Source organism: Haliotis rufescens, unplaced genomic scaffold (assembly GCF_023055435.1).
Source record: "Haliotis rufescens isolate VD_foot unplaced genomic scaffold, xgHalRufe1.0.p SCAF_3, whole genome shotgun sequence".
NCBI classification, from domain to species: domain Eukaryota; kingdom Metazoa; phylum Mollusca; class Gastropoda; order Lepetellida; family Haliotidae; genus Haliotis; species Haliotis rufescens.
In genome coordinates, this window is record NW_025964001.1 from 46810880 (window position 1) to 46836493 (window position 25614).

The 25614-nt window shown below is 42.5% G+C and overlaps 1 protein-coding gene across 4 annotated transcripts in view; it reads right to left on the reverse strand.

Moving 5' to 3' along the window:
* Window positions 1-6609: 6609 nt before the first annotated feature.
* Window positions 6610-25614, reverse strand: part of LOC124118853 (Fanconi anemia group M protein-like) — a 96936-nt gene continuing 77931 nt past the window's right edge. For 3 of the 4 annotated variants that reach the window (XM_046481127.2, XM_046481124.2, XM_046481126.2), the window contains 7 exons: window positions 24971-25039; window positions 20054-20168; window positions 19734-19866; window positions 14312-14391; window positions 10665-10762; window positions 9750-9844; window positions 6610-8324 (listed from right to left, as the gene is read on the reverse strand). In XM_046481127.2, coding sequence (XP_046337083.2) covers window positions 8210-8324; window positions 9750-9844; window positions 10665-10762; window positions 14312-14391; window positions 19734-19866; window positions 20054-20168; window positions 24971-25039 — 705 coding nt within the window. In that variant the 3' untranslated portion in view covers window positions 6610-8209. Of the gene's footprint in view, window positions 8325-9749; window positions 9845-10664; window positions 10763-14311; window positions 14392-19733; window positions 19867-20053; window positions 20169-24970; window positions 25040-25614 lie in introns of those variants that run through there. The other variant, XR_006858541.2, reaches the window with a different exon arrangement.

Here is a 25614-nt window from a genome sequence, read left to right on the forward strand (position 1 = left end):
GTTCATTAAGAATACATGACGAAGGCAGATATCTAGGTTCATTAAGGATACATGACGAAGGCAGATGTCTAGGTTCATTAAGGATACATGATGAAGGCAGATGTCTAGGTTCATTAAGGATATGTGATGAAAAAAGATGTCTGGGTTCATTAAGGATATATGATGAAGGCAGATGTCTAGGTTCAACGTGTGTCTAGATTACTATAGGATATGTGATCAAGGACTAAGGCTTTTGTTCATCTCAAATATTTTTCTCACATGTTAAAGAACAACAACAATTGGAAGGTTGTGTGTTGCAATACCCACCAGCCATGATAGATTAACAAGAGTCATAGGAAAACATCAGGGTTAATTTCAATAAAACATTTACCTCTATTTTGGACTTTACGCCCAATAGAATCTGTTTTGTCAGATAATTGGGGCTGGTTATTCTATGGCACTGACGATTTATATTTAACTTGTGTTGATTAATATACATGCTTTAACGGTAATTATAGCTAAAATGGATAGAATTATAATTAAACCGGCCGCATGTTATCAGAAATGAGCGGGCCACTATAACTTGATAATGCCCTCATATCGCTTGACGACGGGCCATTATCACGCCCGTTGTTAGGTGACGTCATAGGATAAGGATAGGTGACGTCACGTACAATAGTGACGTCATCTGGTTTGTTCTATGACGTTTCCATATTTGTAAAAGTGGGTCAGTGAAATTCGTGTTGATTGCAGATATTGTTGTTTCTTTTTATTTGATAAAAAATTCCATCCATTTTAGCTATAATAACGGTAACGCTATTTTTCAGGGCATTATCATTTGCAGAAGCCCTCGTCGGGCAGTTAATGAAAGACCTCGGGCTTCTGCAAATGAAAATGCCCTGAAAAATAGCGTTACCCATATATCAATAACTGATGACATAATGTAAAACCCTAATTTCAAAATACGTAATTATGGTTACTACATTTCATACAATATATGCATAATCAATTTCATTGTATTTAATCAATGATGGCAGAGTGGTGTGCTGTGCTAGTGACAAATGCAGCAGAGCATGCGCCAGGCGGGAAAATGCCGCTTCTTTCATCCAGTAACCCTCATCAACTAGAGCCAGACTAAACCAACACTTATAATATAGATTACCAGTTTAAATAATCTCCTTTCTCGAACATTCACAAAGAGTTCTGTACAGAACAGAAGGGGTTATCAGTTTGTTGCCAAGCTTTTGACCAGATACGTACAATGACAAATGGGAAAATATGCATCCCTTCACCTTTCTGGAAAGCTGCATCACCCCCTGTTGCGCAAAAGCGTGGTGTGTTAATGCGAACAGTTCCTGGTGAATAAGCAATGGTGCCAAAAGCGCAAAAAACCTTTAGGTTGAAATGTTATTAAAATCTGCACCCTCCTCTTCTCCGAGAACAGCTGTATCTGCATGGGTTAATTTGATTATTCCCTTGAATACCTTACCTATATTAAATCATAGCCGGTATTCATCAGAAGGACATTTGGATCTGGCATCAAATATTCCGAAATAGTTGGCAGCAGTGAAATAGAAATATTATCAGTAATGCTGTTTTTAGTTGGCAGTGTCATATTAGGTTAAAGTACTGTCGGAAATGCAAGAAAAATGCTTTTTGCCCGTTAAAAAAAGGATAGAATTTGTCACAGACTGTAGCTATTGAAATATCAAATAACTACCGACCGACCTACCTGTGGCTTGAAGTATTTCGGTCACAAGGAGTCCTATCGTCAATTTTACAGAAGATAAATTCGAAAGAAAACAGTAAGTTCGGATTTGTTGTAAGTCCAATGATGGCAGTCTAAAACGCACGACAGACATGTGTGCACGTGACTCCGTTATAATGATAATAATGTAGTCTTCACAAAACAACTAGACAACACAAAAAATCACATGGAGAAAATTCTGGACGTGGATCTTCTAAAATAACAAAATGACGCGTTTGTCTTATCAATACTGCTCCCATGATGCATGTTACATAACACTTGCATAGCCATAACCACGATACACGACATGGAGGCTGAAATGCACACAAGTACTCTACATTTAGAGAGATAGAGGGAACCATTTATTAGTATTTATTGTGTGAATTACCGAACTGCCTAAGTTATGGAGTTTTCAATTCATTCCATCAAGTCGACGGTATGATAAATAAAACTAAAAAGGTATAGGGGGTGGTTGGGTCGAAAAACCAATACCGGACGTTAAAGGATATTTGATACAGGGTGACTAGGTGTATTGTGTACAAGCTTTATGAGCAGAAGGTACCCCCGATGACCGAGCAGTTTTCAGGGGGAAATATTCCAACCTGTCTATGAGGTCACATTATCTCCGCACCATTCATAACTATCACAGTCCGGGCTTCCAGATCATTTACCTTGATGAATCATTCCACTTACATGTGGCTATCGGCAGATGGACAAAACGCACCGATGGTGCCATCAGACAATCGAGTCATTGTTTTGCCCCGTGATCTGGGGCGCATTGATGGATGTGTGCTAGTTTTCGAGGTGAAAGGAAATTATAGGAGGAGATATGTCCCTAGACTGGTTGGAAAATCAGCTATTGCCCATTTTAAACAACCTCAGTGTCATAGTCATGGATAACGCCAATTAATACAACGTCCGGGAAGCAGATACGGTCGCGCCAACCATGAGTAGTCTGAAGGCGACCATACAGGAATAAATGACATTCCGGACTTCAGACCATCTGAAACGAAGGTTCATGGAGAAAATTCGGCTTAATAGGAAACCAGTAAAGTACAAGACATATGTGGTAGCGGCACAAACACGGTCACGTTGTCTTACATACGCCAGTCAGACATTGTGAGCTCAACTATGTTGAGCCTATCTTGGCTAACTGTTCTGGGTTCGTGGGAGACATAACACAGCATTCAAACTCACACATGTCAAAGGGAGGATCAACGCTGTCATTGCAAGATATCAGCCTTGTTGAACCAGTTATCACACCTTTGGGTTATAGTACAGATCTATATACGTCATCAGTGGAGGTAGATGCTACCTCAAGATATCATGTATAGAAAAACAAATACTTCTTGATTTCAAAACCGCAGCCACCTAGTACACATCCCGTTTAATAGTTTTTAACTATTCCATCATTTATCCAAGCAAATATAACCCAGTACATACCCTAAATTGCTACACCATCCACACACATGCCAATTAAGTACAACAACAGCAATATTTTGAGACCACCCCCAACCTGGGTGACATTTGCACCCGTGAGAATGCACAGGCCAGTGTGTGGTCATCACCTTGGAACAAGTGTTAGGTAATTACCTCAGCTTATTGGCCGTTTCATACATACATGACAACACACGAATAAGTTTATCATCATTTTACCTGTAAAAGTACATTTTAAGGGTAATCACAGTGTCAGTTAGGATAGGCAAGATTAGGTCATTTTGCGTTACTTTGATATATGCTATATTCAAAGCTCTATGACTCGTATTTATTAAATGAAGCCAGAAAAGCATTTTTTCTAGCACTTCCGACAGTACTTTAGTAGAATAATTTTGTGTGTGGTAATTTAAGCTGCAGAAATGAGATCATTGTACTACAGAATAATATGACTGCAGAATTTGTCTGGGACTGATCTATTGTCCTCATCACACCAGTGCTCTCCCCATGCCCTCGTCACTCTTGTGCTTTCCCCATGTCCTCGTCACTCTTGCGATCTCCCCATGACCTCGTCACTCTTGGGCTCTCCCCATGTCCTCGCCACTCTTGTGCTCTCCCCACGTCCTTGTCACTCTTGGGCTCTCCCCATGTCCTCGTCACTCTTGTGCTCTCCCCATGTCCTCGTCACTCTTGTGATCTCCCCATGTCCTAATCACACCAATGCTCTCCCCATGTCCTCATCACTCTTGTGCTCTCCCTATGTCCTCGTCACTCTTGTGCTCTGCCCATGTCCTAATCACTCTTCTGCTCTCCCCATGTCCTTGTCACTCTTGTGCTCTCCCCATGTCCTCGTCCCTCTTGTGCACTCACCATGTCCTCGTCACTCTTGTGCCCTCCCAATGTCCTCGTCACTCTTGTGGTCTCCCCATTTCCTCGTCACTCTTGTGCCCTCCCAATGTCCTCGTCACTCTTGTGGTCTCCCCATGTCCTCATCACTCTTGTGCTCTCCCCATGTCCTTGTCACTCTTGTGCTCTCCCCATGTCCTCGTCACTCTTGTGCTCTCCCCATGTCCTAATCACACCAATGCTCTCCTTAAGTCCTCGTCACTCTTGTGCTCTCCCCATGTCCTCGTCACTCTTGTGATCTCCCCATGTCCTAATCACTCTTGTGCTCTCCCCATGTCCTTGTCACTCTTGTGCTCTCCCCATGTCCTTGTCACTCTTGTGCTCTCCCCATGTCCTAATCACACCAATGCTCTCCCTAAGTCCTCGTCACTCTGGTGCTCTCCCCATGTCCTTGTCACTCTTGTGCTCTCCACATGTCCTCTTCACTCTTGTGATCTCCCCAAGTCCTCGTCACTCTTGTGATCTCCCCAAGTCCTAATCACACAAATGCTCTCCCCATGTCCTCGTCACTCTTGTGCTCTCCCCATGTCCTTGTCACTCTTGTGCTCTCCCCATGTCCTAATCACACAAATGTTCTCCCCATGTCCTCGTCACTCTTGTGCTCTCCCCATGTCCTCGTCACTCTTGTGCTCTCCCCATGTCCTAATCACTCTTGTGTTCTCCCCATACCTAATCACTCTTGTGCTCTTCCCATGTCATTTCCCCACCTCCTCGTCACTCTTGTCCTCTCCCAAAGTCCTAATCACACAAATGTTCTCCCCATGTCCTCGTCACTCTTGTGCTCTCCCCATGTCCTCGTCACTCTTGTGCTCTCCCCATGTCCTAATCACTCTTGTGTTCTCCCCATACCTAATCACTCTTGTGCTCTTCCCATGTCATTTCCCCACCTCCTCGTCACTCTTGTCCTCTCCCCAAGTCCTTTTCACACAAATGTTTTCCCCATGTCCTCGCCACTCTTGTGATCTCCCCATGTCCTAATCACACAAATGTTCTCCCCATGTCCTAATCACTCTTGTGCTCTCCCCATGTCCTTGTCACTCTTGTGCTCTCCCTATGTCCTTGTCACTCTTGTGCTCTCCCTATGTCATCTCCCCACATCCTTGTCACTCTTGTGCTCTCCCCATGTCCTTGTCACTCTTGTGCTCTCCCCATGTCCTCGTCACTCTTGTGCTCTCCTCATGTCCTTGTCACTCTTGTGCTCTCCCCATGTCATCTTCCCACGTGCTCGTCACTCTTGTGCTCTCCTCATATCATCTTCCCACGTCCTCGTCACTCTTGTGCTCTCCTCATGTCATCTTCCCACGTCCTCGTCACTCTTGTGCTCTCCCCATGTCATCTTCCCACGTCCTCGTCACTCTTGTGCTCTCCTCATGTCCTTGTCACTCTTGTGCTCTCCCTATGTCCTTGTCACTCTTGTGCTCTCCCTATGTCATCTCCCCACATCCTTGTCACTCTTGTGATCTCCCCATGTCCTTGTCACTCTTGTGATCTCCCCAAGTCCTAATCACACAAATGTTCTCCCCATGTCCTTGTCACTCTTGTGCTCTCCCTATGTCATCTCCCCACATCCTTGTCACTCTTGTGCTCTCCCCATGTCCTTGTCACTCTTGTGCTCTCCCCATGTCCTCGTCACTCTTGTGCTCTCCTCATGTCCTTGTCACTCTTGTGCTCTCCCCATGTCATCTTCCCACGTCCTCGTCACTCTTGTGCTCTCCTCATGTCATCTTCCCACGTCCTCGTCACTCTTGTGCTCTCCTCATGTCATCTTCCCACGTCCTCGTCACTCTTGTGCTCTCCCCATGTCATTTCCCCATGTCCTCGTCACTCTTGTGCTCTCCCCATGTCATCTCCCCACGTCCTTGTCACTCTTGTGCTCTCCCCATGTCCTTGTCACTCTTGTGCTCTCCCCATGTCCTCGTCACTCTTGTCCTCTCCCCATTTCCTAATCACACCAATGCTCTCCCCATGTCCTCGTCACTCTTGTGCTCTCCCCATGTCCTTGTCACTTTTGTCCTCTCCCCATGTCCTAATCACACCAATGCTCTCCCCATCTCTCTTGTGCTCTCCCCACGTCCACATCACTCTTGTACTCTCCCCATGTCCTCGTCACTCTTGTCCTCTCCCCATGTCCTAATCACACCAATGCTCTCCCCACATCCACATCACTCTTGTGCTCTCCCCACGTCCACATCACTCTTGTGCTCTCCCCATGTCCTCGTCACTCTTGTCCTCTCCCCATGTCCTAATCACACCAATGCTCTCCCCACGTCCACATCACTCTTGTGCTCTCCCCACGTCCACATCACTCTTGTGCTCTCCCTATGTCCTCGTCACTCTTGTGCTCTCCCCATGTCCTCGTCACTCTTGTGCTCACTCGATCTTCTGTTCTGGTGGATATTCTTGTGTTGACATATTCTCATATACCATACCTCCCTTGTGTTGGAAAGGTTATCTTTTGTTTCTTCAGACAGTTTCTGGAACCTGTCACTTGTTGGTACTTTGTAGTTAATGTGCAGACAGTGAAACATCACAGACCACTGATATGGGAATATTTATTGCACATTTATTTGTCATTCATCAATTAGATACAAATAATCAAATCCCACCACTATCCAAATCAGTTGATATATGCACATGAATTCCAATGTGTTCATCTTAGAAATCATAAAAGTTGCATCATATGATAGTCCTTGTGAGAAGTCCATGTATAGTAGGCTTTCAGTATCAGTTGGCAGATGAGTCTGCTCCAAATGCAGTGCTGCCTATGAAATGTTGAAGTCAAAATTGAACAGGCCACCTTAACTTTCCACTATCATCTAGAAGTATCATCCATTGTACAATGACTTTGGCTCTTATTATCTAGAGGCACCCTGTTAAGATTTGCCGGTGAGAACAGGTCCCCAGCAACCTATGCTGGATGTAAGATGCAACCAAATGGTTCAATGGCTTGGTTGATAGCATGTCGTTACATGGATCTTAGCTCACAATATCATCATTGGATTGTCTGGTCCAGACTTGATATATTAACAGGCTGCTGTCATATAACTGGAATATTGCTGAGTGCAGCATCCGTTGTACCATGTCAGCCCTTATCATTTAGTGGCAGCATCCGCTGTTCCATGTCAGCCCTTATCATTTAGTGGCAGCATCCGTTGTACCATGTCAGCCCTTATCATATAGAGGCAGCATCCATTGTACCATGTCAGCCCTTATCATATAGAGGCAGCATCCATTGTACCATGTCAGCCCTTATAATTTAGTGGCAGCATCCCTTGTACCATGTCAGCCCTTATCATCTAGAGGCAGCATCCGTTGTACCATGTCAGCCCTTATCATTTAGTGGCAGCATCCGTTGTACCATGTCAGCCCTTATCATTTAGTGGCAGCATCCGTTGTACCATGTCAGCCCTTATCATTTAGTGGCAGCATCCGCTGTACCATGTCAGCCCTTATCATTTAGTGGCAGCATCCGTTGTACCATGTCAGCCCTTATCATATAGTGGCAGCATCCGCTGTACCATGTCAGCCCTTATCATTTAGTGGCAGCATCCGTTGTACCATGTCAGCCCTTATCATTTAGTGGCAGCATCCGCTGTACCATGTCAGCCCTTATCATTTAGTGGCCGCATCCCCTGTACCATGTCAGCCCTTATCATTTAGTGGCAGCATCCGTTGTACCATGTCAGCCCTTATCATTTAGTTGCAGCATCCGCTGTACCATGTCAGCCCTTATCATTTAGTGGCAGCATCCGTTGTACCATGTCAGCCCTTATCATTTAGTGGCAGCATCCGCTGTACCATGTCAGCCCTTATCATTTAGTGGCAGCATCCGTTGTACCATGTCAGCCCTTATCATATAGAGGCAGCATCCGTTGTACCATGTCAGCCCTTATCATCTAGTGGCAGCATCCGTTGTACCATGTCAGCCCTTATCATTTAGTGGCAGCATCCGTTGTACCATGTCAGCCCTTATCATTTAGTGGCAGCATCCGTTGTACCATGTCAGCCCTTATCATTTAGTGGCAGCATCCGTTGTACCATGTCAGCCCTTATCATTTAGTGGCAGCATCCGCTGTACCATGTCAGCCCTAATCATCTAGTGGCAGCATCCGTTGTACCATGATATGAGAACTTGACTTGGTTTTATCGCCCTGTTGGCAGCATCTGCAGATCAAAAGTATGAGCCAGGTAGCAGCAGACTTCGGCAGCACGTACCTCCGACATCTTTCCTCGTATACTAACGGTCTGTGGAGTACAGCTGCAGCAGAAGAGTGAACAGGATCTAACACCATGCACAACAATATCACAATCTGCACATATATACATTCATGACCATCAAACATTGTATATACTTTAACATATATGTAAACAGAATTTGTTATTGTTAATAACAAGAGATATTTTTTATTTTTATATTTTAGAAATATTTGATTATATTTCTCCTTAAAAATGTATAAAGTAGCATGATTACACTGCCCCTAACAGCCAAGACTAGAAGGACTCAGAAATCAGAATTGTCCAGTGTGATTGTTATTTTACATGCCGTCGTCTTATATATTTGTGAGTGCAGCGTTAAACAAACAAACAAACAAACAAAACAAAAAGGAAATACAACAGTGATCCAAACATAATCTTTTGTTGCAGTCAATTGAATTTGACAGTGATCTAATTGGAAATGAATGTACAGTGGTTTCCTAAATGTTATTGTTGTCTGCAGATTTGCCAGAACTAAACTGAATTTGGAACCGAGTGCGCAAGGTGGGGGTTATATTGTATCTCAGATGTATACCAATCACATGCACGCACACACACACCCTAACACAGTTACAAGTATTATATTTATCCATGCACAACAAATACCTGAGATGCAGCCCTTATAAGAGGCATTAATAGTGTGTTTCCCAGAAAAGATGTACATTATTAAGTGGAGTCATACACTTTTATGCATGCAGTAAATAGGATGTCATACTTCACATATAGAGAAGCGCTAAGTTTCAAATGTTTCAATGTCTTTTCCTCAAACATTCCAAATTGTTTTTATAGTGTTTTACGTACATAATCTACTGCCAAAGGATGTTTGGTTCCAAATTCAATTTAGCGAGGTTAAATCTACAGGTTACCTGGCTCTACACAGTATGTTTATCTCCTAATTATCTGTCCACTACATGAAGACCTTGTCATTTCAAATAAAGACATTTCAAGCATAAGGGGAGACAACCTTATCATTTAGAAGTTCCAAATATCCTCTTACAAATTCCCTTTTAAAAGTTACTGAATGTGTAAGTGAATACTGTTTACAGCTGAATCAGCAACATCTCAGTTATTCCCGACTGGCCCATTACAGAACCAACAGTCAAAATACACTGCCATGCAGACATTAATGGGTTTTTTAGAAAACAATTGCCCTATGTCATATATTTCTTGAGCCAATCATGGAATCAAAGTTCACTAGCCATTCTCAGCAAACCCCTTCAAGACATTTCTCCTCAAAACATATATGTTATGTCATCTCAAGTGTTCACAACTATCTGACAAAGAAGCTTAGGGTAAACAGTCCAATGTGTGTTTATTTATTCTAATTCTTTTGGGGATATTTTGTTCTTTTAAAACAACTCAACAAAGGCTCCTGCATTGCTGAAGATATTGTGACAGCAGTAACTGCCTTGAGGCAGTATCTGCTTACCTGGACAAGAAGTGGGAAATGCATCTGTAGTTGTAGCACAGGTTTAGTGCATTAACATAGCTCACGTTAGGAATAGATGTATAGAACTTCAGTCCCTGAAAACAGAGTAGAAACATCCCTAATAACTAGCTGAATACTGGCAGTACAGAAACAGTCCTTCAAACAGTCTGCAAGTCACCTGTTATTGAACAACCCTTATTCTGTACTGTGCCTCCTAAGACTTCTGCATACAACACATCTCATTGGACATGATTCTTCTCTATTGTAAGGAATGATTCTTCCCTATTGCATGACATGATTAAGACAAGATTCTTCCCTATTGTAAATCATAATTAAGACATAATTCTTCCCTATTGTAAGACAAGGTTCTTCCCTATTGTAAGACATGGTTAAGACATAATTCTTCCCTATTGTAAGACATGGTTAAGACATAATTCTTCCCTATTGTAAGACATGATTAAGACATAATTCTTCCCTATTGTAAGACATGGTTAAGACATGATTCCTCCCTATTGTACACCAAGATTTTCCCTATTGTAAGACAAGGCTATTCCCTACTGTAAGACAAGATTCTTCCCTATTGTGAGACATGATTAAGACATAATTCTTCCCTATTGTAAGACAAGGTTCTTCCCTATTGTAAGACAAGGTTCTTCCCTATTGTAAGACAAGGTTCTTCCCTACTGTAAGACAAGGTTCTTCCCTACTGTAGACAAGGTTCTTCCCTACTGTAAGACAAGGTTCTTCCCTATTGTAAATCATAATGAAGACATAATTCTTCCCTATTGTAAGACAAGGTTTTTCCCTATTTTAAGACATGATTCTTCCCTATCAAATGTTTATTACCTATCATTAAAGGGATTCTCATTATCAGCATAACAGATAGTCCAGTGGCTACCAATAAGGTTCATCTACCTGTTCTTGAGTTTGCCCAACATCAACTGGTACTGATATATTCATCTTCTTCTTTTTCTCCAGCTGAGCTAGTTGGGCCATGAGAGCTGCTGTCTCCGCTGAAACAGGTGTCACAGTGTATGAACTGACTCACAAAGCAGCAAGGAACCACAGACATAACCACTCAATCAAACCATGAAGTAACCTAGCCTGATGTTATCACAGACATAACCACTCAATCAACCCATGAAGTAACCTAGCCTGATGTTACCACAGATATAACCACTCAATCAACCCATGAAGTAACCTCGCCTGATGTTATCACAGACGTAACCACTCAATCAACCCATGAAGTAACCTAGCCTGATGTTATCACAGACATAACCACACAATCAACCCATGAAGTAACCTAGCCTGATGTTATCACAGATATAACCACTCAATCAACCCCTGAAGTAACCTCGCCTGATGTTATCACAGATATAACCACTCAATCAACCAATGAAGTAACCCAGCCTAATATTATCACAGACATAACCACTCAATCAACCCATGAAGTAACCTAGCCTGATGTTACCACAGATATAACCACTCAATCAACCCATGAAGTAACCTAGCCTGATGTTATCACAGATATAACCACTCAATCAACCCATGAAGTAACCTAGCCTGATGTTATCACAGATATAACCACTCAATCAACCCATGAAGTAACCTAGCCTGATGTTACCACAGATATAACCACTCAATCAACCCATGAAGTAACCTAGCCTGATGTTATCACAGATATAACCACTCAATCAATCAATGAAGTAACCTAGCCTGATGTTATCACAGACATAACCACTCAATCAACCCATGAAGTAACCTAGCCTGATGTTATCACAGACATAACCACACAATCAACCCATGAAGTAACCTAGCCTGATGTTATCACAGATATAACCACTCAATCAACCCATGAAGTAACCTAGCCTGATGTTATTACAGATAGCACAACTCAATCAACCCATGAATTAACCTAGCCTGATGTTTCCACAGATATAACCACTCAATCAACCCTTGAAGTAACCTAGCCTGATGTTATCACAGACATAACTACTCAATCATCCCATGAAGTAACCTAGCCTAATGTTACCACAGATATAACCACTCAATCAACCCATGAAGTAACCTAGCCTGATGTTACTACAGATATAACCACTCAATCAACCCATGAAGTAACCTAGCCTGATGTTATCACAGATATAACCACACAATCGACCCATGAAGTAACCTAGCCTAATGTTATCACAGATATAACCACTCAATCAACCCATGAGGTAACCTAGCCTGATGTTATCACAGATATAACCACTCAATCAATCAATGAAGTAACCTAGCCTGATGTTATCACAGATATAACCACTCAATCAACCCATGAAGTAACCTAGCCTGATGTTATCACAGACATACCCACTCAATCAACCCATGAAGTAACCTAGCCTGATGTTATCACAGACATAACCACACAATCAACCCATGAAGTAACCTAGCCTGATGTTATCACAGATATAACCACTCAATCAACCCATGAAGTAACCTAGCCTGATGTAATCACAGATAGCACAACTCAATCAACCCATGAAGTAACCTAGCCTGATGTTATCACAGACATAACCACTCAATCAACCCATGAAGTAACATAGCCTGATGTTACCACAGACATAACCACACAATCAACCCATGAAGTAACCTAGCCTGATGTTATCACAGATATAACCACTCAATCAACCCATGAAGTAACCTAGCCTGATGTTTCCACAGATATAACCACTCAATCAACCCATGAAGTAACCTAGCCTGATGTTATCACAGACATAACTACTCAATCAACCCATGAAGTAACCTAGCCTGATGTTACCACAGATATAACCACTCAATCAACCCATGAAGTAACCTAGCCTAATGTTACCACAGATATAACCACTCAATCAACCCATGAAGTAACCTAGCCTGATGTTATCACAGATATAACCACTCAATCAACCCATGAAGTAACCTAGCCTGATGTTTCCACAGATATAACCACTCAATCAACCCATGAAGTAACCTAGCCTGATGTTATCACAGACATAACTACTCAATCAACCCATGAAGTAACCTAGCCTTATGTTATCACAGATATAACCACTCAATCAACCCATGAAGTAACCTAGCCTGATGTTATCACAGATATAACCACTCAATCAACCCATGAAGTAACCTAGCCTGATGTTTCCACAGATATAACCACTCAATCAACCCATGAAGTAACCTAGCCTGATGTTATCACAGACATAACCACTCAATCAACCCATGAAGTAACCTAGCCTAATGTTATCACAGACATAACCACTCAATCCACCCATGAAGTAACCTTGCCTGATGAGACAACAAAGCTGTATTTTAGCTGCCAATACCAACATAATGGACATGAAGGACTGATGCTTAACCCCAGTGGGAAGGAATAACACAGACCCTGTATTGTCATAATAAAATCAGCTGGGGGAATTTAGGCATCAGAAAAGTGAAGGTCCATTCAAAATAAATTGTGAATCACAGATGACTAAGCATCCCGATGTTGAGGAGACAAAGTTTAACAACAACTGTCATATCAGCCAAGGAAGAAACTAATCTTCAGTGGTCATAAATTCATAAATTGGGTATTACTGTGATCTTCAGTGGTCACAAATTGGGTATAAGGAATCTTTAGTTGTCATAAATTGGGTATTACTGTGATCTTCAGTGGTCATTACGTCGGTATTACTGTGATCTTCAGTGTTCATTAAGTGGGTATTACTGTAAGCTTCAGTGGTCACAAATTGGGTATTACTGTGATCTACAGTGGTCACAATTGGGTATTACTGTGATCTTCTGTGGTCAGAAATTGGGTATAAGGAATCTTCAGTGGTCATAAATTGGGTATAAGGAATCTTCAGTGGTCATAAATTGGGTATGACTGAGATCTTCAGTGGTCATTAAGTGGGTATTACAGTGATCTTCAGTGGTCATTAATTGGGTATTACCATGATCTTCACAGGTTAATAAATTGGTTATTATCGTGATCTTCAGTGGTCATTAAGCCGGTATTACCATGATCTTCACAGGTAAATAAATTGGTTATTATCGTGATCTTCAGTGGTCATTAAGCCGGTATTACTGTGATCTTCAGTGGTCAATAAGTGGGTATTACTGTTGTCTTCAGTGTTCAATGAGTGGGAATTACTGTGATCTTCAGTGGTCATTAATTGGGAATTACTGTGATCTTCAGTGGTCATTAAGTGGGTATTACTGTGATCTTCAGTGTTCAAAAAGTGGGAATTACTGTGATCTTCACTGGTCATTTAGTGGGTATTACTGTGATCTTCAGTGGTCATTAAGTGGGTATTACCGTGATCTTTACAGGGAAATAAATTGGGTATTATCGTGAACTTCAGTGGTTATTAAGCTGGTATTACTGTGATCTTCAGTGTTCAATAAGTGGGTATTACTGTGATCTTCAGCGGTCATTAAGTTTGTATTATTGTGATCTTCAGTGGTCATTAAGTGGGTATTACCAGGATCTTCAATGGTCATAAACTGGGAATTAGTAATCTTTGATGGTCATAAATTAGGTATTACCGTGATCTTCAGTGGTCATAACTTACCTTGATTTTCAGTGAAGAAAAGACGAACGTTCGTTTGAACAAGAACACTTTGAATCCAGTCATAGTACTTTGTTCTGTGACTGAAACATAATCAGAACAAACAAATCATTGATAAAAGAATTACATATATGGACAGTGTATCTCACCTGCATTACCAGTAGAAGGATTTATCTGGGTGAAAAGTCAGAATACTACAAAAACAGTTTTCTGAATATATTTTGCTATTTGAAGTACTTATTGATGCATGGTCATATTAAAATACAGAGACAATATTACTCACATCATGAAAAAATGACATAGTAATAGGCAAAAATTATATTATCACTGTCTGCTGAGACAAATCTATGTTGTCAAGGCATCATTGCTATGTTGACTGTCATACAACAGTTATCTGCTTTAACTGCTTTCTGATCTTGCTGTATAACCAGTACAGCCAGTAAACTTGTAATATTATCACAGTGATTAGTAGGTGATACTACTGGGGGTATATTCAATATTGCGATAAGTTGTCAATTGTTGCAATAGTATTGCGATAGTATTAAACCAACTTAAAGGCTTGATCATCATATAAATCAATGTAATCGAAATAAATATGGTATTGCCGACAATGTCAAAGTTGTCCATTTTCCTCCCTGTCGCCACTCAAACCAAAGGAAAGTAATTCTAATATGAAGATGTTGTAATCCTTGCAAATCAAGACATCACAGCTTTGAAATTTGAAATCAAACAATAGTTATCATTGTGTATAATTCTAAGAATACTATCTCTTTTACATCATATTGATAAATTCCTGTTTTGGCAATAATCCCACTATTTATCTTTAGATTATTCACCAGATTCAGATTCACTGCCCATTATCCAATTAGTTTTGAGGTAAACACTGTCCTTAGTCACAATGCATCTGTGCATGCGCGAGGTGGGAAAACATCACTTGTTTCCAATAACCTTTATCGACTAGACGTAATTCGGGAGGTGGGAGGGACTTTTTCCTAATGTAATAGAGGTAGTATTCTTAGAATTATACACAATGATAACTTTTGTTTGATAATTCCTATGAATATCCTACCTCTATTACATCATTGTAAGTATTTACCAGAGAGACAGGCGGGATCTGCCACCTAGTACTCACAGATAATTGGCAGCAGTGAAGGAAGGGAATACATAGAAAACACGGGGGTATGAACAAATGCCTAACTTTCTGATTTTACCCTTGGCAAACCTGAAAAACTTTGGCACTTTGTGGCATCCTTCCAATTCTATGACATAATAATTGTAACCTGTTTTAGTGATATATGACCTTACTTATGATGTTTCATGACGTCACTTCCAGTTGCCTGCTGCTTAGTTTAGGCGGGTGGGTTGAGTAATGTGACCTCTCCTCAGCAGGTAAGACCAGGTTCTCTTATTGCTCATCCCCTTGCCACCTGTGTCTTTCTCTGAGGAAGTCACTTTACCAGGGAGATAACAACTTTCCAGTTTAGATTTAGTTTTAGGAGAAGCTGATGTCGAAAGAGTCTTGTCCGATGATCTAGTTTTCTGGATTAGTCCTTGCAATACATGCATCCAGACTTTGGAGCTCACATGCTCTACACCTAGGGTGAGGGTCAACTCCACACCCAGAGCAGACTCCCGATGACCACGGTGGGGAGGCATCCATCCCAACAATATGTAACTAAATCTACCTACTTACGTCAACAATCTTTCTTCTTATACCACCATTCTCTCAGTAACTGTAGGTTGTCTGTATGTAATCTTTTAGATCTTAAATAGATGTGATATTATCCAATATGAGTTTGGATTGATCAGCAAAAACGTTTACTTGTCGATCCAAAACACAGAGGAAAGAAGTGATGTTTTCCCCCCTCGCAGATGCATTGTGACTAAGGATAGGGTTTACCTCAAAACTAATAGGATAATTGGCAGTGAAGATGGTGTCTATTGAAAAATGTAGAATACAGAACCACAAACTTTTCAAACATGTCATAATACAAAATGACGTAACCTGTGATATTTTGATTCCAGATACACTGGCGACACCTGTAACCTAACCTCAGTTTCCATTCAGTTCCATGATGTCTTAGGTAGGTAAGGTAAGGTAAATTTGCACTAAGTTTAAAACTGGGGCGTTTAAAACAGTTGGTTAGCTGTCAGGCTAACAATTCAAAGGTTGCTAGTTCATGTCTGACGGATTTTCACAAAAACTGGTTGCTTGTCTTTGAGACATGTGACCTATGTCACATACAGCCTCTCCATCCTCCCCCACAAACTTCATCACCTGACTGTCACATACAGCCTCTCTTGTTCCCTCCCACAAACTTCATCACCTGAATGTCCCATACAGCCTCTTTTGTTCCTCCCCAAAAACTTCATCACCTGAATGTCTCATACAGCCTCTCTTGTTCGTCCCCCACAAACTCATCACCTGTCCCATACAGCCTCTCATGTTCCTCCCCCACAAACTTCATCACCTGATTGTCCCATACAGCCTCTCTTGTTCCTCCCCCACAATATTCATCACCTGAATGTCCCATACAGCCTCTCATGTTCCTCCCCAACAAACTTCATCACCTGAATGTCTCATACAGCCTCTCATGTTCCTCCCCAACAAACTTCATCACCTGAATGTCCCATACAGCCTCTATTGTTCCTCCCCACAAACTTCATCATCTGACTGTCACATACAGCCTCTCTTGTTCCTCCCCAACAAACTTCATCACCTGAATGTCACATACAGCCTCTCTTGTCCCTCCCGACAATCTGCATCACCTGACTGTCACATACAGCCTCTCTTGTTCCTCCCCAACAATATTCATCACCTGAATGTCCCATACAGCCTCTCTTGTTCCTCCCCAACAAACTTCATCACCTGAATGTCACATACAGCCTCTATTGTTCCTCCCCAACAAACTTCATCATCTGAATGTCACATACAGCCTCTCTTGTTCCTCCCCACAAACTTCATCATCTGACTGTCCAATACAGCCTCTCTTGTTCCTCCCCCACAATATTCATCACCTGAATGTCACATACAGCCTCTCTTGTTCCTCTCCAACAAACTTCATCACCTGAATGTCCCATATAGCCTCTCTTATTCCTCCCCAACAAACTTCATCACCTGAATGTCCCATACAGCCTCTATTGTTCCTCCCCACAAACTTCATCATCTGACTGTCACATACAGCCTCTCTTGTTCCTCCCCAACAAACTTCATCACCTGAATGTCACATACAGCCTCTATTGTTCCTCCCCAACAAACTTCATCATCTGACTGTCCCATACAGCCTCTCTTGTTCCTCCCCCACAATATTCATCACCTGAATGTCACATACAGCCTCTCTTGTTCCTCTCCAACAAACTTCATCACCTGAATGTCCCATACAGCCTCTCTTATTCCTCCCCAACAAACTTCATCACCTGAATGTCCCATACAGCCTCTATTGTTCCTCCCCACAAACTTCATCATCTGACTGTCACATACAGCCTCTCTTGTTCCTCCCCAACAAACTTCATCACCTGAATGTCACATACAGCCTCTCTTGTTCCTCCCCAACAAACTTCATCATCTGACTGTCACATACAGCCTCTCTTGTTCCTCCCCACAAACTTCATCATCTGACTGTCCCATACAGCCTCTCTTGTTCCTCCCCCACAATATTCATCACCTGAATGTCACATACAGCCTCTCTTGTTCCTATCCAACAAACTTCATCACCTGAATGTCTCATACAGCCTCTCTTGTTCCTCCCCAACAAACTTCATCACCTGAATGTCCCATACAGCCTCTATTGTTCCTCCCCACAAACTTCATCATCTGACTGTCACATACAGCCTCTCTTGTTCCTCCCCAACAAACTTCATCACCTGAATGTCACATACAGCCTCTCTTGTTCCTCCCCAACAAACTTCATCACCTGAATGTCCCATACAGCCTCTATTGTTCCTCCCCACAAACTTCATCATCTGACTGTCACATACAGCCTCTCTTGTTCCTCCCCAACAAACTTCATCACCTGAATGTCCCATACAGCCTCTCTTGTCCCTCCCGACAATCTGCATCACCTGAATGTCCCATACAGCCTCTCTTGTTCTTCCCCACAAACTTCATCATCTGACTGTCACATACAGCTTCTCTTGTTCTTCCCCACAAACTTCATCATCTGACAGTCACATACAGCCTCTCTTGTTCCTCTCCAACAAACTTCATCACCTGTCACATACAGCCTCTCTTGTTCCTCCTCACAAACTTCATCATCTGACTGTCACATACAGCCTCTCTTGTTCTTCCCCACAAACTTCATCATCTGACAGTCACATACAGCCTCTCTTGTTCCTCCCCCACAATATTCATCACCTGAATGTCACATACAGCCTCTCTTGTTCTTCCCCACAAACTTCATCATCTGACAGTCACATACAGCCTCTCTTGTTCCTCTCCAACAAACTTCATCACCTGTCACATACAGCTTCTCTTGTTCTTCCCCACAAACTTCATCATCTGACAGTCACATACAGCCTCTCTTGTTCTTCCCCACAAACTTCATCATCTGACTGTCACATACAGCTTCTCTTGTTCTTCCCCACAAACTTCATCATCTGACAGTCACATACAGCCTCTCTTGTTCCTCTCCAACAAACTTCATCACCTGTCACATACAGCCTCTCTTGTTCCTCCCCACAAACTTCATCATCTGACTGTCACATACAGCCTCTCTTGTTCTTCCCCACAAACTTCATCATCTGACAGTCACATACAGCCTCTCTTGTTCCTCCCCAACAAACTTCATCATCTGACTGTCACATACAGCTTCTCTTGTTCTTCCCCACAAACTTCATCATCTGACTGTCACATACAGCTTCTCTTGTTCCTCCCCAACAAACTTCATCATCTGACTGTCACATACAGCCTCTCTTGTTCTTCCCCAACAAACTTCATCACCTGACTGTCCCATACAGCCTCTCTTGTTCCTCCCCAACAAACTTCATCATCTGACTGTCACATACAGCCTCTCTTGTTCCTCCCCAACAAACTTCATCACCTGACTGTCCCATACAGCCTCTCTTGTTCCTCCCCACAAACTTCATCACCTGACTGTCACATACAGCCTCTCTTGTTCCTCCCCAACAAACTTCATCATCTGACTGTCACATACAGCCTCTCTTGTTCCTCCCCAACAAACTTCATCACCTGACTGTCACATACAGCCTCTCTTGTTCCTCCCCTACAAACATCATCACCTGACTGTCCCATACAGCCTCTCTCGCTCCTCCCCCACAAACTTCATCAACTTCATCACCTCACTGTCCCATACAGCCTCTCTCACTCCTCCCCACAAACTTCATCACCTGACTGTCACATACAGCCTCTCTCGATCCTCCCCCACAAACTTCATTATCCGACTGTCACTGCAACATAATGCTCTACCTTGGCTTGGCTGATTTCTCTTCGCCTGGCTTCACTCTGTCCTTCTCCACAACAAGGCAGCACCTGTCATACAGCTCCCTCATCTGCTGGATACGATCTATCAACTTTACACGGTGGGCTCCATTGCTGAAATCTGTCACAAAAACACTGGTCACATCTGTCACATCTGAATCTGGTAATGTGTCAGGTTGGCTCTCTTTGTTCAAATAGTTATGGAGGGGTACTACACTTAAGGTTGAAACAGTATTATTTTGATTACTTCTTTCAACACCAACTAACCCAGACATAAATGAACTATTGAAATGTATGATATGTATCACCTGAGAGTTGTCTGCGATCAACAGCAGTTCTGTTGCTGATGATGTAGTCACAGGCACCCAGCTGTCTGGCTAGCACTGTTGCACCATGCTGTAATCTCAAGTTTGACACTATATCCTGAAATGGAAACATTTCACAGTACAGAACATGTCTTTTTTAAATCAAATTGTGAAATTCAAGCAAATGAATATCATATTGCCAGCTAATCTACCGACACTAGCTTGTTGACAGTCATTAGGCAATATATAAACAGTCAACATGACATACATGTTCACACACACTCTCTGGACAGCCAGTAGGGCACATATAAACAGTCCCCTTATCAAGACAGATTACCTGTCCCCAAAGATATCTCTTGTAACACCATATTCCCCTTATCAAGACAGCCTACTTGTCCCCAAAGATTTCTCTTGTAACACCATCTTCCCCTTATCAAGACAGCCTACCTGTCGCCAAAGATTTCTCTTGTAACACCATCTTCCCCTTATCAAGACAGCCTACCTGTGTTCCAAAAGATTTCTCTTGTAACACCAACTTCCCCTTATCAAGACAGCCTACCTGTCCCCAAAGATTTCTCTTGTAACACCATCTTCCCCTTATCAAGACAGCCTACCTGTGTTCAAAAAGATTTCTCTTGTAACACCAACTTCCCCTTATCAAGACAGCCTACCTGTCCTCAAAGATTTCTCTTGTAACACCAACTTCCCCTTATCAAGACAGCCTACCTGTCCCAAAAGATTTCTCTTGTAACACCAACTTCCCCTTATAAAGACAGCCTGCCTGTTCTCAAAGATTTCTCTTGTAACACTAACTTCCCTTTATAAAGACAGCTTACCTGTGCCCCAAAGATTTCTCTTGTAACACCATCTTCCCCTTATCAAGACAGCCTACCTGGGCCCCAAAGATTTCTCTTGTAACACCAACTTCTCCATATAAAGACAGCCTGCCTCTCCCCAAAGATTTCCTTTGTAACACCAACTTCCCCTTATAAAGACAGCCTGCCTGTCCCCAAAAAATTCTCTTGTAACACCATCTTCCCCTTATCAAGACAGCCTACCTGTCCCCAAAGATTTCTCCTTTAACACCATCTTCCCCTTATCCAGACAGCCTACCTGTGCCCCCAAAGATTTCTCTTGTAACACCACCTTCCCTTTATCAAGACAGCCTGCCTGTGTCCCAAAGAGTTCCTTTTTAAAACCACTTTCCCTTTATCAAGACAGCTTACCTGTGTTCCAAAAGATTTCGCTTGTAACACCATCTTCCCCTTATCAAGACAGCCTACCTGTCCTCAAAGATTTCTCTTGTAACACCATCTTCCCCTTATCAAGACAGCCTACCTGTGCCCCTAAAGATTTCTCTTGTAACACCACCTTCCCTTTATCAAGACAGCCTGCCTGTGTCCCAAAGATTTCTCTTGTAACACCAACTTCCCCTTATCAAGACAGCCAACCTGTGCCCTAAAGATTTCTCTTGTAACACCATCTTCCCCTTATCAAGACAGCCTACCTGTCCTCAAAGATTTCTCTTGTAACACCACTTTCCCTTTATCAAGACAGCTTATCTGTGCCCCAAATATTGCTCTTGTAACACCAGCTTCCCCTTATCAAGACAGCTTACCTGTGCCCCAAATATTTCTCTTGTAACACTATCTTCCCCTTATCAAGACAGCCTACCTGTCCTCAAAGATTTCTCTTGTAACACCATCTTCCCCTTATCAAGACAGCCTACCTGTGCCCCTAAAGATTTCTCTTGTAACACCACCTTCCCTTTATCAAGACAGCCTGCCTGTGTCCCAAAGATTTCCTTTTTAAGACCACTTTCCCTATATCAAGACAGATTACCTGTGTCCCAAAGATTTCTCTTGTAACACCACCTTCCCTTTATCAAGACAGCCTGCCTGTGTCCCAAAGATTTCTCTTGTAACACCAACTTCCCCTTATCAAGACAGCCTACCTGTGCCCTAAAGATTTCTCTTGTAACACCATCTTCCCCTTATCAAGACAGCCTACCTGTCCTCAAAGATTTCTCTTGTAACACCACTTTCCCTTTATCAAGACAGCTTATCTGTGCCCCAAATATTTCTCTTGTAACACCATCTTCCCCTTATCAAGACAGCCTACCTGTCCCCAAAGATGTCTCTTGTAACACCACTTTCCCTTTATCAAGACAGCTTACCTGTGCCCCAAATATTTCTCTTGTAACACCAACTTCCCCTTATCAAGACAGCTTACCTGTGCCCCAAAGATTTCTCTTGTAACACCATCTTCCCCTTATCAAGACAGCCTACCTGTCCCCAAAGATTTCTCTTGTAACACCAACTTCCCCTTATCAAGACAGCTTACCCATGCCCCCAAAGATTTCTCCTGTATCAGACCTGTGAAAATCCGGGTAAGAATAGGTCTTCAGCAACCGATGCTTGTTGTAAGAGTGACTATGCTTGTTGTAAGAGGTGACTAACGTGATCGGGTGGTCAGACTCAGTGACTTGGTTGATGCATGTCATCATATCCCAATTGCATAGATCGATGCTTGTGATGTCAACGGCTGGATTGTCTGGTCCAGACTTGATTACTTACAGACCCCTATCATATACAACCCTCCTGTGACAGTGGCCATGGTTAGGCCTTTGTCACATGTCAGAGGCAGTCTTACACAACATGAAGAGCTGTTTCTTGTGTCTCCTGTCTTAAAGAGACCGAGGTCTAAAACACTAGGCTGGTCGATAGGTCTCTGATCTTATGCGCTGTGAAAGATCTCAATGTTGAGGTAGATACCTATTGCTGTCAGATAAAACCTGAGAGCTTATATTGGGCATAGAAGATGATCAGGCTGATCCACAGTTTTACTTAGTGCAGGTTTGTCTGTGTCCCAGTGGTCCTAGAGCCGCCAAATGGTTTTTGGCTACAAAGTCAGGGAGCTATCTGATAGAGTTCTCTGCATGAGAAGGGAAGTCAAGCTCATGAATTGCTGACAACCTATCTGATGTGGCCCTAGCTAGCTATATCCCTCTATAGAGCCATGAAAAAACTTATTATCCTTCCGGAGAGTCCACCACCATGAGTATGGTTACATCATCATTCCCCAATCCTTGCCTTCTTCTCCACTGTGAGAGCTTGTCCCATCTATTGTGGTAGATGGCGAATGAAGAAGGTCTCTAAGATCATGCCACTGCTGCAGATGCAGAATTGGAGAATCCAGAAGCCTGTATCTTACTCGTGATAGTTTCCATTCATGAAGATGAATGCTGTGGAGACTGCCCCACTTTATGTCTGATCTGGACCGACAGAGATAGTATCGATGCTCCAGTCCTTTGAGTGGTTCTTCAATGAGACAGTCTGTGAAACCACGGCAGACTTGACCTAATGGGAGCTCTGAGTTTCTTCCACCTTGAAGAGACCATGGAGAGAAAGCATAGGCCAAAATCCCCGTCCAGTTCATGGATAATGCATCTACTTGTAGAGCTTGTGGATCCGGAACTGGATTGACGTATGCTAGGAGCTTTTTGATGAGGTAAGTGGCAAATATATCCAGCTGATGAGTATTCCAAATTGATGTTATCCCCTTGAATATGCTGAGAATGTGACACATATTCATCCTGCATTTGATCGAATTTGCAAAGGCATTATCTCGCTTGCTCAATAAACTCACTGATTTGGTTCCCCCTTGTCTCTGGATATATGCTACTGCTGTGGTGTTGTCCATAGCAGAACTGAAGATAGGGCGTATTTGATTGCTCTCATTGATAGGAACATTCCCTGAACTGTCAGGCTGTTCATGTGTGCTCCCCATCTGGAACTCAAGGTGTCCTTAAACAGGTGATGTTTGGGTTCTTGTAACACCATCTTCCCCTTATCAAGACAGCTTACCTGTGCCCCAAAGATTTCTCTTGTAACACTATCTTCCCCTTATCAAAACATCTTACCTGTGCCCCAAAGATTTGTCTTGTAACACCATCTTCCCCTTATCAAGACAGCCTACTTGTGCCCCAAAGATTTCTCTTGTAACACCATCTTCCCCTTACCAAGACAGCTTACCTGTGCCCTAAAGATTTTTCTTGTAACACCATCTTCCCCTTATCTAGACAGCTTACCTGTGCCCCAAAGATTTCTCTTGTAACACCATCTTCCCCTTATCAAGACAGCCTACCTGTCCCCAAAGATATCTCTTGTAACACCACTTTCCCTTTATCAAGACAGCTTACCTGTGCCCCAAATATTTCTCTTGTAACACCATCTTCCCCTTACCAAGACAGCTTACCTGTGCCCCAAATATTTCTCTTGTAACACTATCTTCCCCTTATCTAGACAGCTTACCTGTGCCCCAAAGATTTCTCTTGTAACACCATCTTCCCCTTATCAAGACAGCCTACCTGTCCCCAAAGATGTCTCTTGTAACACCACTTTCCCTTTATCAAGACAGCTTACCTGTGCCCCAAATATTTCTCTTGTAACACCAACTTCCCCTTATCAAGACAGCTTACCTGTGCCCCAAAGATTTCTCTCGTAACACCATCTTCCCCTTATCAAGACAGCCTACCTGTCCCCAAAGATTTCTCTTGTAACACCAACTTCCCCTTATCAAGACAGCTTACCCATGCCCCCAAAGATTTCTCCTGTATCAGACCTGTGAAAATCCGGGTAAGAATAGGTCTTCAGCAACCGATGCTTGTTGTAAGAGTGACTATGCTTGTTGTAAGAGGTGACTAACGTGACTCAGTGACTTGGTTGATGCATGTCATTATATCCCAATTGCATAGATCGATGCTTGTGATGTCAACCGCTGGATTGTCTGGTCCAGACTTGATTACTTACAGACCCCTATCATATAGCTGGAATATTGCTGAGTGCATGGTTAAACAAACAAACAAACAAACAAACAAATCTCTTGTATCACTATCTTTCCCTTATCATGACAACTTACCTGTGCCCCACTGATTTCTCTTGAGTCAACTAGTATCACTATCTTCTCATTTAAACCACAATCATTTGGCTGGAAAAAAGAGAAAAACAACATGGATCATTAGGTGATTAAAAAAAGTTAGAACGTTGGACAGGTCAATCTCACTATTACCAAGACCTATTGCTAAATGGCCATAACCAGATAAGCAAATGACATCCCTTACAAAAGGCTATGTTGTGTTACTGCTTGTTGACAGGACTGACAGAAAATATACTGTGACTTGAAGTTAGCTGGGTTACACGTAAGCGGTCAAATTCAAGATAGATGTTAAGTTTCAGAGCCCCTTTAGAATACAGTACCACAACTTCTCGTGAAGACGTTTTCTGCCATAGGTCATGTGTCTCAAAGACAAGCACCCAGTTTTTGTTAGAATCAGTCAGACGCGAACTTGCAACCTTTGGATTGTTAGCCCGACAGCTAACCGAATGAGCTACGTCCACACTTTTAAACTTAGTGCAAATTTACCTAGCCATGCCTAAGACCTTACAGAACTGAATGGAAACTTGCGAACTTGTGGCTACTTACAAAGGTTACGGGAAGGCATGGTGTCTCCTGACTTTAGTCTACAGACACTCACAAGTGATCCCGATGCCATTTCGTGAGGA